A 19,055-nucleotide genomic window follows, 5' to 3' on the forward strand; every position below is an offset into this window, starting at 1 on the left:
CCGTTAGTGTTATGTGCTAAGTGATAATTAATGTGTTTAAATGGTATGCGTGATTTGATATGACATTATTTTGTATGATATTATGTTTTATATATTCTCAAATTAAATCTACTATAATTTTTGTCAAACTTGAATTTATAATTACTATTTCGATAGAATTTATATTATTATTTTGATAATGAAATTAGATACGGTTTAATTTGAAAGACAAATACTTATAATATTATTATTTTGATGAAAGTTATATTATTATTTTAATAATGATTGTAAATGCGATTGAATTTGGGAGGAAAATATTATGATATTAATATTACAATTGAATATTATTGAGATATTTATTGGGAAAAGTTATGATCATAAAACAAAATGTATAATGTATGTTTGATTAATGTTTGTGTGCTCGCGACTAATTATTAAAATATATTAAATCACGTAAAGTGTAACATGAGGGAAATGAAACTCTTATATTTGTTGTGATCCAAGTATAAGGGTGATGTACAGGTTGTCCTGTTTGGTTAGTATAGCTACCGACATGTATTATTATTTCTGATACTTGATATGATATTTGGTCTTCCTTCTATTTGTTGTGATCCAAGTAGAAGGGGTGTGCACACTAGGGTTCCCTGAGACTACTCTACTGGCCTTGAATTATTTGGGGTGACGACCTCTTGATGAAGTAGGTATAGGGGTAAAGCGTCGGCCTATTGGCGTTCTCGTTCCCTCGAATTAAAAATTGATTATGGGTTTGTCATTATTAAATATCAAATTAATAAATTGGTTTATGTGATATTATATATATTGTTTTCACAAATTGTTTTTCTTAAACTTAGCTATATATTGCTTTTCTAAAATTATTTTCAACTCAAATTATGTTTTATTTTCTTAAACTATTTTCATACTTAATTGTTTTATGGGATGCAGTTGGAATTACTCAATTTTCTGATTTTGGGAGTTTTTTTTCTTTGTTTTTCTTGCATTCTTATGTTGCAGGTTATTGATTGCGTGGGAATCGTGGAGTAAGGATCACTTAAAAACATAGCTTTTATTTGAGTCGTATTTCAGTTTAAATTTTACCTTAAGTTAAATTTTATATGGACATAGATTGCGTTTCAGTCTTCTCTTATGTTGTAAGACCCTTTGTTGGATTTAAATTTATTAAGTTATTTCTTAGTCGTTAAGCCTTACATTTATTTTATTAGAAATAGATTTGGCAGTAACACTCCCATGAGTAGGTTTTGGTTCATGTTTTTCATTAAAAGTGTTTTCAAAAGTTCGACCTATTTTGAGGGTGTTACATGTTTACGAACAAATAAACTTGCTCCCAAAGCCAAAAAATGTTTCTTTGTAGGTTATCCTAAAAAAACAAGGGGTATTATTTCTACAACCGTCAAGAGAACTAAATATTTATTGCTAAAGATAGTACCTTTTTAGAAAGAGATTTTATTTCCAAAAAGGTAAGTGGGAGTAATATACGTCTCGAAGAAGTTTGAGAGTTGCAACAAGTGGACATAGATTATTACATGTCAGAAGAAGGAGCACTTGTGCCAATGCCTACGGTTCAGATTGTGCAGTCAATGCATGATACTCTTCACTTGCCTGACCTTGTACTGGAGGAAGTAATTCCAACACCACCACGTACTACTCAACACAAACCTAGTTCGTGTGGAAAAGTCTCAAATTATTTAGAAGGAAGTTTCTCCTATTGCTGCCCCACGTAGGTTTAGCAGACAAAGAAAGCCATCAAAAAGGTTTGTGGATTTCTTGTTAACTAAAAGTTCTGAAATAATGATTTAAGAACATGAAGAACCTACAAGATACAAAAGTGCCTTAGCGGGTTAAGACTCCGAAAACTGGCTTGACGCCATAAAATCTGAAACGGAAGCTATAATTGAAAATCAAGTATAGGACTTAGTCGATTTGCTTGTTATGGTAACGCCTATCAGTAAAAAATGGGTATTCAAATTGAAAGCAAACAAGGATGGAAACATTAGTGCTTTCAAGCCAAGACTAGTGGCGAAAGGTTACAAACAATTTCATGGTATAGACTATGATGAAACCTTTTCACCAGTAGGTATAGACTATGATGAAACCTTTTCACCAGTAGTGATGCTTTAATCCATTCAGATACTCTTAGCAATTGCTGCCTTCTATGATTATGAGATTTGGCAGATGAATGTTAAAACAACTTTTTTGAATGGGTTCTTGAAAGAGGATGTGTACATGACACAACCTAAGATTTGAAGGATCTAAAAAATTCTAAGAAAGTATGTAAGCTTCAAAAATCTATTTATGGACTGAAGCAAGCATCTCGGAGTTGGAATTTCTCTATGACGAAGCAATTATACAATTTGGCTTTCTCAAAAATGAAGATGAACCTTGTGTTTATAAGAAACTTAGTGGGAGTAGCATTGTATTCTTGGAGTTATATGTAGATGACATATTACTCATCAGAAACGATATTCTCATGCTTGACTCGGTTAAGCAATGGCTAAAGAATTGTTTCTCAATGAAAGACCTTGGAGAAGCTGAGTATATTTTGGGGATAAAGATATCTAAATATTGGTCTAAACGATTGCTCGGACTTAGGCAAAGAACTTATATTGATAAGGTTCGTACTGGGTTAAACATGGAAAACTCAAAAAGAGGATTCCTCCCCATGCAACATGGTCTATCCCTTTGCAAGACTCAATGTCCTTCAAACGAATGATGAGACTGAAGCATACAACATGGAAAACTCAAAATCATTATGTGTGCCATGTTTTGCACTCGGCCTGATGTTTCATTTTCTTTGAGTATGTATTGTAGATTCCAATCAAATCCAGGTGACGCACACTAGAATACGGCTAAGAATATTCTTAACTACTTGAGAAGGACTAAGGATCATTTCTTAGTACATGGAGGAAAAAGTGATCTATTTGTTGAAGGTTACACCGATGCTAGTTTAAAACAGACAAAGATGACTTTCAATCTCAATCTGGTTTCATCTTTTGTTTGAATGGGGGTGCAGTAAGCTGGAAGAGTTCCAAGTAAATCACCATAGCCGATTCTACAACAGAGGTTGAGTATATTGTTTCTCGGGTGATGCTACAAAGAAAGTCGTTTGGATTACGAAATTTGTTTCTAACTTAGGAGTAATCCCTAGTATTGGAAATGGGATTGTCTTATATTGTGATAACAAGAGCAAAGTACCATGATCACATCCAAAATCTAAACATGTGCTCAGAAAGTTTCACTTGATGAGATAATTGAAAGAAAAGATGTGGTAGTTCGTAGAATTCATACGTATAAAAATATTGCAGAACCATTGATTAAACCATTACCCCAACCCAAGCATCAGAGTCATACTAGGAAATTAGGGTTAAAACATATAGGAGAGTGGCTTTATATGTATTATATCATTTGCAATATTTGTAAAGACAGTTGGATATATTTATTTATGTTTATCAACAAACTAATTGTTTATATTTAATCATGGTTTGGTGTTATAAAAAATGTCCAAAGTATTTTATAACATTCAAGGTTTGTCAAATATGTGATTTGATAAATGTAATCCTATTAAGTGAACGAAGTTATTTAAATACATTTTGTCCCTAGTCCGAATCATTAAACTGGACATAAATGATTTATTCATGAACTAGTTTGTAAGTTGATTGATAGCGCAGTTTCATAAGCTATAAGAACATAAAGATGTCTAGTCATTTACATGGATATGTAATAATGATATATATTGGACAAACCTTTTTGATGTTCTTTAAAATATTTGAAGAGTTTTTATGGTTATATTTAGTGAATTCCTTTGACATGAGTATTACATTGTTCTCATTTAGTGATTAGTATGCTTTTGACATTCCCAAACGTCGCGCCGTAAAAGGAAACAATAAAGCGAATGATTGAGGTTATGAGAAATTAAGTGGGAGTTTTGGTTATACAAGATTGAATAAGTTCACCTATTTATTAGGATTGGTATCTTTGGCCTCTTGAAGAGTAAGAACTGAAAAATGCATGGACCGTGATTAAATGGATTACGTGTTAATTATTTGTTTTGACAGTTTAAGCTCAGATTTCATGAAATATAATTGAACATCAGTATGGATGACATGGGATGTCATTGTGCTATTAAGTTTGACATTAAGTGACTTAAGGAATTTAAGATTACACAATTGTTCTCAGACAAGTGGGAGATTGAAGGAATTAGATATCCTTCAATTAAGTGTAATTACTATATATAAATAAGACGAATTATGGGGACAAAACATATTCGATTGTTTTAGGTAGTCCATGGCATTTTACTAGAAACCAACTTTGATCTATATACTAATTGGATTAGTTTACTACTAACTATGGTCGAGTCCTATTAGGTCACATATATAAGTATTGATCGGATTAATTTATACCAAATAACATAAGATGCTAATTGGTATAATAGTGTTAGTTTGATGCATTGTTTAAGTTGGCATCTGCGAACGAAAAAACATGCATCACCAATGCGTTACTTGGTTCAATGTAATACAAGGTACTTCTCTACAACACCAAAGAGGAATAAAATAATCTCCATTTGGTCTAAAATCATGTTTGTTTTGCAACAAGGGTATATTATTTTTCTATATTTAATATAATTCATATTATGATGTCTCTTTACGTATCTATATTCCTATGCTTCTTCTTTTTCTTTTAACTTTACTAGGCAAATAACCGGGAATAATATCAATGTAAACCACTGATACGTGGCACTATACTATAGGTCCATTATTTTTATAATTTTATTTTTCTTTTTTTACTTTAATTATTTTATTATTTTTATTTTTACCTTTTTATACTTAATAAAAAATAACCATAATGGACTAATATTTTCAAATTTTTGTTTACCATTAAATTGTGCTCCAACTGAAATTTAGCACCTCCAAAAACAAATAAATTCAATCATGAACAAAGTTGAAAAAAAATAAATCAAAGTTTAAATTTTCATTTCATTTCTTCCAAATCACAACATTACACTTACTAGCAACGCTCAATAGATAAAAACAAAAGATCAACCCATTATTTATATATCCCAAATCCACCAAATGTAATCTATAAAACCAGTGAAATAACATTGAAGAGTTGATCATTTCCCAACTTTTCCTCTAAGTTTAACACCAAGCACTTTTTCCATTTTAGCAAGAACCATTTGATTAGGAACAGCTTTCCCATTCTCATATTCTTGAACTACTTGTGGTCTTTCATTGATCTGCTTCGCAAGCTCAGCTTGGCTCATTTTCTTGTCGATCCTCGCTTTCTGGATCGCAAGTCGGATTTCAGGAGCAACTTTAGCTAGAGCTGCCGGCTCTGTCTCTTCGTCGAGTTTTCGGGCATTTACGACTGTCGCAGAGGCTTTCTTATTAGTCCCTGCAACGGCTTTTTTGACGGTTTCTACAGGTATGCCTGAACGTAAAGCTTTGTTGATCGCTTTTGGGTCTCGGAGGTCTTGGGTTTTTGGGCGGGTTTTATGAAGGACTACGGGTTCCCAGTCTTGGGAGATTGGGCCGGATGATCGTGTTGGCATCTTTTTCTCAGAAGGATTGTGAATAGAGAAGAGGAAATGAGATTGAGATGCTTGTGCAGGGTAATTATGAAGTTTGATGAAGATGATGAATATGGGAAATGTTTATTTATACAAAGAAGTGTATCGAGAAGGTTCTCGGTAAGATGACAAAATGGGATTGATATTTTGTGTGTAGGGACTAGGGAGGTGTAGAAGCTTCTAGGGGGTAGAATGGTGGAAAGTTGGAATACTGTGGGCCAAGGTTTCAAATGGAGTTGCCTTGGGTGCCAAGCTAAAACCTAGAAAATTGTACTAATTCGTGTCTATGAATTAGTTGTTATATTTGGTTATGGATAAATATTTATGATGATTGCGCTCAATAAAGTAAAAATATATTGAAGTGAGTTTTTATTTCAATCGTTTAAATACATATTTTCATAATATTAACTTTTTTTATAATTTATAGATGTATATAATTTAATATATAAATGAACAAATTAACAGATTAGATTGTGTAAAAAGTCAAATGTAGCAAGTATAATGGAACGAGACATTAAAAAACAAAATGGGTGTTTTTTTAAGTAAAAGTTGAAAAGTCGATAATAAATGAGATGAGGGTATAAATTATATGAATAAAATGTGATGGTCTATTGTCGAAAGATAAAAATAACACAAATTGAGTGAGCGAACTATAAATAAAAATGATGCTAAATGGGTGAGACGGAAATAATTACATATGCCCTAAATGATACTTCCTCTATCATAAAAATTAAATTCAAGTATATTTTATGGAGAAACGAGAGAAATATGCATATAAAATGAATATATAAGTTACTTCATGTTTAGATGAGAACTACATAAATATAGTGTTGGTCATAGCCAAAGATAAAATTACAGCAAACTTGGTTGGCCATCTACAAAGAAAAATTAGAGAATACTTAAAAATGAAAGCTTTTTATATCTATTAGAGCAATGCATTTGATTGTATTTTTTCTGGTTTGAGTCGGTTTTCATTCGTTTTAGTTGAGATTGGAGATAATGAGACTTTGGGTTTAATGTGAAGTTGCTTCTCTTCAAAGCGTGTTATGATTAGAACTTTGTGGATCAAGTCAGGTTAGATTTTGTTTCGACTTTGCATTTCTTGTTTAAATGGGTTTATTACCGATTTAAATTGAGTTCAGTAAACAATGAGCTTTTTTGGTCATTCAGGGTCCTAATAAATATGTGTTTGAGATGATTGAGTAATAATTCTATTTATCATTAGATAGATCAAAAATTTTATTAAAAAAAACTCAATATATAAGAAAGTACTACGCATCTTGATATAGTAATACAACAATCTACAAAAAAATTGCTAAAATATACTACTCTGAAGAGCTATTTTCAACACAAAAAAAAAAACAAAAAACAAAACAGAAGAAAAGCATAGATTGATTATATTGTCATTTCATCTTTCTTGATGCTTACAAGCTGGAATATGCACCTATTTATACTGGAGAAGCAAGAAGGGGCATACTACAAGTAGCCGTTTTTTACAGCTTGCATAATGTACTATGTTTACTAATATTCTTTGCTCATGATTGTACTGAAAAAAAAAAGCTAAGAGAATATTCTTCTGATTTTTTGCTGCTGATTACCATGTATACTACCCTTAATATCCCCCTCAAGCTGAGAGGAGGAAGAACGAACTACAAGCTTGCACAAGAGCTTAATGTGCTGATTGGTGGGCAGGATCTTAGTAAAAAAATCTACCAATTGAGAATCAGAAGAAATGTACTGTGCGTGAATGATGTTACCATGCTCCTTTTCTCGGATGAAATGAGTAACTATTTCAATATGCTTCATGCGCTCATGATGGACTGGGTTTGAGGCAATAGAAAGAGCAGCATTGTTGCCACAATATAGGGTAGTAGGAAGGCAATTGGTAAGACCAAGATCTTTGAGGAGTTGCTTAAGCCACATAACTTAACAAATAGTAAGAGCCATGACTCTATATTCTGCTTCAGCACTGCTGCGAGCCACAATGGATTGTCTCTTGGCTTTCCATAAGAGAGGTGATTGACAAAGAAGAATGCAAAATCCTGATGTAGACCTTCGAGTATTTGGACAACCTGCCCAGTCACTATCACAATAGGCAGTTAGTTTAGTATTTGAAGTATTAGTAAGCAAGATACCTTGAGAAGGAGAGCTACTAAGGTATTTGAGAACCCTTAGAGCCGTCTGATATTAGATATTAGTGGGACTATGCATAAACTGACTAAGGACGTTGACAATGTAATAAATATCTGGTCTGGTTATAGTTAAATAAATGAGTTTGCGTATTAACCTTTGATAAGGTTTAGCCTTAGGTAATTATGTGCCATGATGAAGATGTAGCTTGGGATCCATAGGCAGTTTAAGAGGCTTACAACCTTGCATATTGTAAGATTGAAGTGGATCAAGAGTATATTTCTTTTGAGAAAGAAAGAAACCTTGAGGAACATGATCTACTTCAATACCTAAGAAATATCTTAGAGGACCAAGGTCCTTCATATAAAAGTGGGAGTTTAAAAAAATTCTTAGTAGCAGTAATATGATGCAAATGGGTGCCAGCAATGAGAAGATCATCTACATAAACTAAGACAACAATAACAATATTTGAAAAATGTTTGACAAATAAAGTATAATTTGATTTGGATTACATGAAGCCATCATTGAGTAAGGTTCTGCTGAATTTGGCAAACCATTGGCGAGGAGCCTATTTAAGTCCATAGAGGGACTTATTTAATTTGCAAAGAAGAGGAGAAGTGAGCCTGGTTTCCTCCCCCTTAGCAGTAACATGGATGAGGGAACCATACCTGGTATAACCAGGAGGTAACCTCATAAACACAGTTTCATAAAGGTCACCATGTAAAAAAATATTTTTTACATCCATTTTATGGACACACCACTTCTTTACGGCTGCAACAGCTAATAAAGACCTTACAGTGACCATTTTTGCAACAGGAGCAAACGTTTGCTCATAATCTTTTCCTGGCTTTTGATGATTGCCAAGAATAACCAATCTAGCTTTATACTTATCAAGGGTGCCATCAGCATGGTATTTTTTTTCTATAGACCCATTTACAGCCTATAGGTTTTTTGTCTTTAGGAAGAGTAGTGAGATGCCAAGTATGATTGTGTTCAAAGAACTAAGTTCCTCATTCATGGCAGCAGTCCAGTGAGGATCAGTAATAACATTTTTGAAATGTATAAGATCTTTGTTAAGCAGTGATTGAGACATGAAACATAAAAACCCAGTTGTGACAGGACTTGTAGTGGATGGATTGACTTTGGTTGGGGAAGGTAGTGCAGCATAACCAGCCAGAACATAGTCTCAATGCCATGAGGGGGAAGGTAGTAATAACAAGTGAGGAAACAAGTGCAGGGGAGGATGGGAGAGATGTAGAAACAGAATCATCAGGAAGTATAAGTGGATTGATAGAGATAGAAGGAGAGGGAGGAGTTGAAGGGGTAGGAAAGATTATAAAGGGGAAAATATGTTCATGAAATGTTACATCCCTGCTAACAAAAACCTTTTGAATCATTAGATTAAGAAGTTTGAAGCCCTTTTGATTTGAGGGATAACCTAAGAAAACACAAGGAATGCCTCTTGGAGAGAATTTATCCGTGTCTCTATTAGGATTAGTAGCTAAGGCAAGACAATCGAAGGTTCTTAGTTGATCATAAGAAGGGAGCTCATTGTAAAGAGTTTCATAAGGTGTTTGAAAGTTGAGAGCAGCAGTGGGAAGTCTATTGATTATATGCACAGCACAAAGGACACAGTCACCCTAATAGCTTAAAGGCAAACCAAATTGAAACCTCAATGCTCTAGACATTTCGGTGTTTTATTTCCACCCTACCATTTTGTTGGGGCCTATCAACACAAGATGTTTGATGAATGATGCTTAGGTTGTGAAAAAAATCAATGCATTGCCAATCATGAAACTCTAATGCGTTGTCTGATCTTAAAATTTTAATGTTATGATTGAACTGGTTTTTTTATCATGGCTGCAAAATTTTTAAACACTTGAAAAAAATCAAATTTTTGTTTTAAAAGTTGTATCCAAGTGACTCTTGAAAAATCATCTACAATAGTGAGGAAGTACCTATAGTGGCCCTTTGTAGGTACCGTTTATGCACCCCATATGTCAATATGAACAAGAGCAAAGGGTTGAGAAGCCCTAGAAGCACTAGAAGTATAAGGTTTCTTGGTGAATCGGGCCAAAGGACAAGTGATACAGACATCGCGTGGCGTGGGTGTGAGATGTGACAAAGGAGGGAGTTTTTATATTTTTGCAAGCGGAGTATGCCCTACTCTACTGTGCCATAGAGTATTGGTGGTCATGGGCTTGATCCCAGCAACAGTTTCTGGAATACTCAAGGATGTAGCAACACAATGTTCATTAATGGAGATAGGGTGGAGTGGAGAAGTAATATAGACCATTCACAGCTAAGCCACTTCCTTTGATGACACCAGTTATATCATCAATAATAAGACACTAAATATAGCCTTACAGTGCTCATCTCTACTGAGTTTTTGAACAGACAAAAGGTTGTGCTTGAAGTTAGGAATGTGTAAAACATCCTTAAGAGTTAAAGAAGGGCTGATGCAAACTAATCCTTTGTGAGAGATGAAAGAAGTTTCTCCAATAGTTAAGTTAATCTTGGAGTTGTGGTTTTGATGGACAAGATTAAGCAAGAGCCCTAAACTTCCTGTCATGTGATCAGAAGCTCCTGAATCAATGATCCAAGCTTCTTGAGTACCATCAACATGATAGCAGAATGTCATACCAGTATATGCACCATCTATTTCTTCTTCTATATCAGAAGAGTGTTGCTTGGATGGTGACGGCAGAAGTTTCATGAAATGTTCTATTTGATTTGAGGAAAGGGATAAAGTGGGAGCATTGTTAGAAGATCCACTGTTATATGAAGAAGTGTGCACACTCCTACCTCCTCTTCCACTCCTTCTAGGCCATCTGCCTCCTCTACCTCTTCTAGGAGAGGGTTGTTTGATTTTTTCTTTTTGAAAAAGGGGATGCCAGGAAGGATATCCAACAATAATCCAACATTTGTTTCCAATGTGACCTTCTTTACCACAAGCTGAACAATTAGACAAATCATTCTTTTTGCTAAACATAACAAGGTTATGATCTGATATGAAATCACTTAAAACCTCTCGTTGGGTTTCTTCCTGCTGCAACATATTACATGCTTCATCAACAGAAGGCAAAGGCTGTTGCATGAGTAGGTGGCTTCTATGTGTAGAAAAGGAATCATCAATGTAACACCCCGATATTTTTTCGATATATTAAATGATTTGCTAGTAATATTATTATTATTATTATTATTATTATTATTATTATTATTATTATTCTTTTTAGAAAAATATATTTCTTTTTATTATTTATTTTGTTAGTAGGTTAAATCATGAGACTTCAACTTTTAAGGCAATTAAAACCATTTTAAGTCCAAACCTTTTTCCTAATCTATCTTTAATTTAAAAAAAAAAAATAAATAAAAGTGGGAAGGTGATTGGATTTGGCCGGCCATATGGAGCAACATTAGGGGATTTGTAACTTCTTAAGGATATGGAAAGATTAAGGAGTAATTGCCTTCCATAAGTATTGCCTTAATTTTCCTTAATTTCTTTATTTCCTTAATCTCCTAATTTCCTTACATCTTTTCATTCCAAACCATTTGCAAGTAAGAAAAACACTCCCAAAACCCTCAAATTCCCACACCTAATCCTCCATTGATTCATCAATTTTGGTGTTTTGTTCTTGAGCAATTGTGAGTAATCCTTAATCTAGTTTTTATTTTTAAATTTTAATTTAAATTTCTATGATTTTTATGTGTGTTATTTTATAGTTTATGATTTGTTCATGATTTAAAAATTCATGTGTGAAAGTATGATGTATTTTCTATCTAAATTGATGTATGTTTTTTTTTAGGTTTTGGATATGTTTACATATGTGTGAAGAAATTGTTTGATGGATGATTGAAAATATATATATATATAAATGGATGTTCATAGAAAAAAAAATGTATGTGGTGTTAGGAATTTATTTATTTATTTTTATTGATTAGTAGAAGGAATTTATAATGTTGGTAAAAAAAATATATACTTGTAAATATGTGATGTGTATGTGTGTATACAATTGTGTAAAAAGAATTATAAAAAAAAAATAATAATAATAATTCATTAAAATTTATTTTTATGTAATTTTTGTTGTTTAGATTTAATAGGAAATAAAGCATTGATATTTATGTTTTTGTGATAAAAAAAAATGGAATGACAAAGTCCCGTAGGTTTTGAAAATGGTGAAAAAAATGTATTTTAGGAACATTTTTGGCTTTGAAATTAAGTTAAAAATACTTATACTATGTTATAAATTATGAAAATTGGTACCCGGGGGTTTTGACGCCTTCCGGACGCAACGGTGAAGTCGGATTTTTAATTTGACAGTTTTAAGTTAAGTTTCTGAACAGATTGTATAGGCTGTCCTGTTTTGTGTATTTACCATGTTATAGTATGTGATGGATGTTCATGTTGTGTGTAGTATTCTAGGTATGGATGTGATTGTATATGTGTGTTATGGATGATTTGAGGAAAATGTGTATGTGTGCTTATTTCCCGAATACGATTGAACCTTGTAGGAAGTCGATTCGTGACCGGGAATTGATTAAGACGCTTGTGAGTTGGTTATCTTGCTTAAGGTATGTACACGCAGCGTGGTTCGCATTAGTCCGATGTATCATATAATAATGGTATAAAAAAGTAAAATATGTATATATAGTACGAAAAATGTTATCTTTCGAATCAATAATTTTTATACATTGTTTTGATAAGCAGAGGTAGTATGACCTCACTAACTTTAAAGTGGACATAGTATGACGTCAATTGGTGGAAATGAATTACTCGCGGTTTATGAGGGCATTATGAGCCACCGCGGGGGTATGCATACTTAACCATAGGCACCGAAGTAAGGCGAGTGTCTATGGTAGAGACTTGCTTAGGGGTTAGCTCCCCCTAATGTATTGTCTCACTTATGGAGTTTGGAGTGTACCGGCAGTATGGCTGGATAGTACAGCAGTATGGCTGACTAACCTTTACATGAAAATAATTATTCTTAATAAGCATGATCGAAGCATAAGGTTCTGTGAATTGTCAGCTAATAAATTAAAACTTTCTCTTGTGTTATTATTTATTTGGTATGCGACGTTTGCTGACGTGTACTTTTGGTCTTAACGACCCTGCGATGATGTTGTTACCTATCTGGGCAATGACTAGCAGTAAGTTAAGTTGCAGGTCTGGGGAGTGAGGATTGTCCCTTGAAGAAATAAATTACTAGGATAGAGAAGTCTTGATAAGAACTTCAAAATTTAGTTTAAAGAACATTTGGTTTTTATGAGGCAATTTTCGTTCTCAAGTTGTAATAAGTAGATTTAACTTTTCGTTCTTATCCGCTGCTAAGAATTTCTTATTATCTAGTAGTTCATAATAACGCTAATGGAACTCGATCCGCACGTTTTTCTTAACTTCAAAACCGTTTTAAACTGTTTTCAAACATCCCGGTTTGACTCGGATTATAGTTGTCTCGTTTTTAAAAGGTCATCTTCTCTTTTCGTACGACCCGAGTTATTCCGAGATGTTACAACTGGTATCAGAGCGGGAGTTTTATTTAGTGTTATTTATCTGTACCGATAGGCTAACATAGACAAAAAAAAAATTGACGAGAGAAAAGGGGTAGACATTAAGGGGATATGATGTGTTGTGCTTGGTGTCTTCAAGCATGATGTCTTGGATAACTTTGATGTGTGCATGATAGGATTTCTGTGTTTATATCTCTGATGCTCTGAATTATCTATCTTTGTCTTATCTCAGAAAATTAATTGTCTTGTTTTCTTTCTTTGTGAGTCAGGAAGTTTGATTATTACTTTCTTTCATGGATAAAGGAAAAAGACCGGCCGAGGAGGGAAGTATTACCCGAGAGGAACCCTGGAGAGCTTTAGTTAATGCCCCAGTCTGGGCAGAAATAGAGGCTCTGGGAATTTGGGATAGAAAAGAGGAAGAAAGTGATTTGGATTACACCCGACGAATGAAAAAATAATGGAAGAGGAGATGATTGCACTGAAAGAGAGGAGTGACTAGTTTCACCTAGAGCTTGACAGAAGGGTAAGAGCAGTGCAAACTGAGGGTCGGGACGGAGTTGACGTTCCAGAGTCTAGTGGGGCAAGGAGAGATAGTAATGAGGAGGATGTTCCAGTAGTAAACCCGAACTCAGTGTCATTTATAATCTTCGACGAGTTGGATTTCGAGAAGGATCCCGAGGAGGATCTAGAAGAGGACCCGGAGGAGGACCCCGATGAGGACCCAGAAGAAGAATTTGAGGAGGATTTCGAAGAAAATTCGGATGAGGAGCAGGGAGAATTTATGGAGGAGGATTCTTTAGGAGTGGTAGAAGAGCCTGATGAGAATAACTTAGGGGATGGATATAATGCTGATCAGGAGGGGGAACTAGCTGATAGAGATGGAATGTTGAGTGATAATGATAGCGGAGTAATTATTCTAGGGGGTTGGCCAGTGAGGCGAGAGGATCTCATGAGTGAGGAAGAAAGTGAGATAATGATGTGGGAGGAGGAACCACCTGAGCCAATAATTGTAGAGCTTTTTGATTCCGTAGCGCGACTTACTATGAGTGATTCCTTATCTGTAGGAACCCCTTATGATTCCGATAGCGCATCTAGCGATGACTCTGGTGATGCTGATTTTGACCCTGATCAATACATGGAGGATCGGGACCGTCTGGATGCGTCACCTTTATTTGCCTGATTGTTTTTACTTTATTTGATTATGCATGTGTACGAGTTCGTATGTCTAGTTCCTTAGTAGAATAAATTGTGAACTATTTTGTTGGTTAAATGATTTGGTTGTTTATCTCGGACCTTTGTAGTATTTGAACAGTGGTTATGTGGGAATTTATACCCAATTATTTCCTTTTTAGATTGGAACTATATGGTATTATTGTTTTGAATTTGAATTTTGTTTTTAAAAGTCTAAACATTAGTAAGTAGAATCGATTCAGTATTGTAGTTATGGAAAAATGAACAGATTTGATTATAGACTCATTGTTCAACCTTTTTACCTTTAAGGCTACTACCTTGTTTATTTTAGAACAATAACAGAATGAGTTTTTCCTTAACCTCAAACGCTGTAGAAATGTATTTACATACCTTGTTTAACCTAATGCAGTATACCTGCTATCATGCCACCCTTTTTGAAAAGGTCCGTGCCAAGAGGAAACTCTGATCGCGTGCTTCGAAACCTAGTTAAGGCCCTAGCTGGCGCAAGGAATCCGAGACCGAAATCCTTGGAGGAAAAGGCTTCGTCAATTAGTAAGAGAATAGCCCAGAGTAAACCTTCGACTTATAGTGGAAAAGGTGAACCTTCTATGTTGGAAAACTGGCTGAGAGAATTTGACAAGCTTTTTAGTGTGGTGAGATGTCTTGCTGCGCTTATGGTTGACCAAGCCGCGTTTTTCCTAGTGGAAGACGCTGACTATTGGTGGACACATAGTAAGATGAGGTTGATAACCGAAAACGACGGTGACTTAAGCTGGGAAGGATTTAAGGGGGCGTTAAGGGACCAATTTTATCCGCCTCATGTTAGGAAGGACAAATTAAATGAGTTTGCTAGGTTCGAAATGGGAAACCTAACGGTAGATGAATATTATCAGAAATTTATGGAATACTTGAAGTTTTGCCCTAAGGATGTCCCAACTGAGGGAAAGAAAATACAGCGTTTTGAGTTAGGTCTATCGTATGAGATCCAAAAACACATTGAGACTGATAGATATGATACGTTGGACCAGCTATACAAGAGAGCTGCGCAGGTTGGAAATGTTATCAGGAAGGAAAAAGAGAAGTTGGGCCATAGCGGAGAAAAGAGAAAAGAACCCGTGTTTCAGAATGATACGAATGCGAGTAATCAAGTCCAAAATCAATTTAAGAAGCACAAACCGTTTGGAGGCTTTCAGGAGAAAGGTTTCCATCCTGGTCAAAACAGCAAGAATGGGGGAAATTCGAGATTTGAGGCTAGAATACAGAAGCCTTTGTATGATCGTAATGGGAAGGAAAGAATCTTCAACTATAGAAGATGCCAAAAGAACCACCCAGGAAGGGACTGCCGGGGTGCGTTAGTGGACTGTTCTTACTGTGGTAAGCCGGGCCATAGAATGTACGAGTGTTATACTCGCATAGGACAACAAGAGTTGCAAGGGGAAAATCATAGAGGTTTCCAACAACAAAGACTCACTAACGGACGGAGTAGTAATGAAGCTGGTAGGGGGAATCACAATGGCGGATGTTTTGGCCGAAACTTAGGAGGTGCCTCAAACCCTAGGTTTTCGGGAAATAACTCCGGTGTTCAGCAACGACCGGGAAATGCTAGAAACGAGAATTTCTTTTCAAGCCAACGTGGTAATCAAGGAGGTGTTACTACTTCTACCCAAAACGACGGCAGGCTTTCAGCAGTTAACTCGAGGGAGGCAGCACAGGCGTCGGATGTGGTCATAGGTACGTTCTGCATTAATACAAAATCCGTTAAAGTACTTTTTGATTCTGGTGCATCGTGCTCGTTTGTTTCAAAGTCTAGAGTTAAGGATTTAGAATTGGAGAACCCCGAGGAAACATCTTTTTCAGTCTCTACTTCTTTTGGGGAGACTTTTGATTGTAATACGTTGTTCCGTGAAGTGCTGGTTAAGATAGGGAAAGTAAAATTTCCAAGTAATTTATTTTCTCTAGAAATGGATGATTTAAATGTAATACTTGGGATGGATTGGCTAAGTAGATACAAAGCGATAATAGATTGTGAAGAACAGTCAGTGACTTTAAGTGGACCTAGGGGGGAGAAGGTTAAATATAGGAGTTTTCCTAAGGGACCGAGGATAAAAATTGTATCGTCATTGAAGGTCAGGAAGTTAATCAAGCAAAGGCAACCGTGGTTTCTGTGTAGTATAAGTAAAGTAGGGGAGCGGGAGTTGCAGCTTGAGAACATTCCAGTAGTCTGTGATTTTAGAGATGTTTTTCCAGAAGAACTTCCTGGTATGCCGCCAAGAAGGGATGTGGATTTCTCGATTGATTTAATCCTTGGGACAGGGCCAATTTCAAAAGCTCCTTACCGAATGGCCCCAAAGGAGATGGAAGAATTGAAAGTCCAATTGGAGGAGTTGTTAGAGATGGGTTATATAAGACCCAGTGTGTCGCCTTGGGGAGCCCCAGTGTTGTTTGTAAGGAAAAAGGACGGAAAGATGCGTCTCTGTATTGATTACAGAGAACTTAATAAGGTCACTATTAAGAATAAGTACCCATTACCACGGATCGATGATCTTTTTGATCAGTTGCAGGGGGCAGGAGTCTTTTCCAAGATTGATTTGCGGTCCGGGTATCATCAGTTACGTATCAAGGAGGAGGATATTAGTAAATCAGCTTTTAGAACCAGATACGGACACTTCGAATTTACCGTGATGCCTTTTGGGTTGACCAACGCACCTGCAACTTTTATGGGGTTGATGAATCGGGTTTTTGACGCGTACCTCGATAAGTGTGTGGTGGTGTTCATTGATGATATTTTGGTATATTCCAAGAACCAAGAAGAACATCGAGAGCATTTAAGGATAGTCTTGCAGATTCTGCGAGAGAATCAGTTGTATGCTAAGTTTTCGAAGTGTGAATTTTGGTTAGAGCAAGTGGCTTTTCTGGGTCACATTGTTTCTAAGGAAGGAATTTCCGTTGATCCAGCAAAAGTAGCAGCTGTTCGGGATTGGTCTACACCTCGGAATGTTACAGATATCCGGAGTTTCTTGGGATTAGCAGGATACTATCGTCGTTTAGTGAAGGACTTTTCTCGCATCGTTCGTCCACTGACAGCCTTGATGAAGAAGGAAAAGAAGTTCGAATGGACAGAAGAGTGCGAGAGGGCATTTCAGTTGTTGAAGGAGAAGTTAACTACAGCCCCTGTGTTGACCTTACCTGATCCATCTTTGGAATACTCCGTCTACAGTGACGCTTCCAAACATGGATTAGGTTGAGTTTTAATGCAAGATAGGAAAGTGGTGGCGTATGCTTCACGTCAACTAAGGACCCATGAGGTGAATTATCCAACACATGACTTGGAGTTAGCGGCTGTGGTTTTCGCATTGAAAATCTGGCGACATTATCTTTATGGTGTCAAATGCAAGGTCTTTACGGATCATAAAAGCTTGCAATTTTTGTTCACTCAATCCGAGTTGAATTTGCGCCAACGACGTTGGTTAGAACTTATCAGTGATTATGATTTGGAGATTTCATATCACGAAGGCCGTGCGAATGTAGTCGCTGATGCTTTGAGCAGAAAATCGAGGCATTCAGTCTCAGCGTTAATAACCTCTGAGGAGTTGTGTAAGGAGTTTGGGAGAATGAACTTGGAGATAATCCAAGAAGGGGAATTGGAAGCCAAGTTGAGTGCCTTGTTTATTCAACCTACCTTTTTCGAAGAGATTATGGCTAAGCAACTAGAAGACCCAAAGTTCATTAAACTTCGGGAGCAGATCAGTGAAGGGAAAGCTGAAGGTTTTACAATTCATGAGGACGGTAGTCTTCGTTTTAAAGGACGGTGGTGTGTGCCGGATGGGTGTGACTCCTTGAAGGAAAAATTATTGAACGAAGCTCATTATTCTAGATACTCGATTCATCCTGGTGGGGATAAGATGTATCAAGATTTAAAATGCATGTTTTGGTGGTCTGGTATGAAAAAGAATATTGTTGATTTTGTTTCCAAGTGTTTAACGTGTCAAAAGGTTAAGAGTGAACATCAAAGACCAGCTGGGTTACTGCAACCTCTGGAAGTCCCGGTATGGAAGTGGGATGACATATCTATGGATTTTGTGTTAGGGTTGCCACGAACTAAGGATATATATATATATATATATATATATATATATATATATATATATATATATATATATATATATATATATATATATATATATGTATATGTATATATATATATATATATATATATATATATATATATATATATATATATATATATATGTATATATATATATATATATATATATATATATATATGTATATATATATATATATATATATATATATATATATATATATATATATAATATATATATATATATATATATATATACATATATATATATATACATATATATATATATATATATATATATATATATATATATATATATATACATATATATATATATACATATATATATATATATATATATATATATATATATATATATATATATATATATATATATATATGTATATATATGTATATATATATATATATACATATATATATATATATATATATATATATATATATATATATATATATATATATATCTATATATACATATATATATATATATATATATATATATATATATATATATATATATATATATATATATATATATCTATA

General features: G+C 34.8%; 1 protein-coding gene across 1 annotated transcript; it reads right to left on the bottom strand.

Annotated features, from left to right (window-relative positions):
* Nucleotides 1-4,898: 4,898 nt before the first annotated feature.
* Nucleotides 4,899-5,668, bottom strand: LOC130814577 (multiprotein-bridging factor 1c). The gene has a single exon (XM_057680690.1). The coding sequence runs from the start codon at nt 5,540-5,542 to the stop codon at nt 5,105-5,107; it is 438 nt and encodes a 145-aa protein (XP_057536673.1). The 5' UTR covers nt 5,543-5,668; the 3' UTR covers nt 4,899-5,104.
* Between the last annotated feature and the right edge of the window lie 13,387 nt (nt 5,669-19,055).

Source organism: Amaranthus tricolor, chromosome 6 (genome assembly GCF_026212465.1).
Source record: "Amaranthus tricolor cultivar Red isolate AtriRed21 chromosome 6, ASM2621246v1, whole genome shotgun sequence".
Classification (NCBI taxonomy): domain Eukaryota; kingdom Viridiplantae; phylum Streptophyta; class Magnoliopsida; order Caryophyllales; family Amaranthaceae; genus Amaranthus; species Amaranthus tricolor.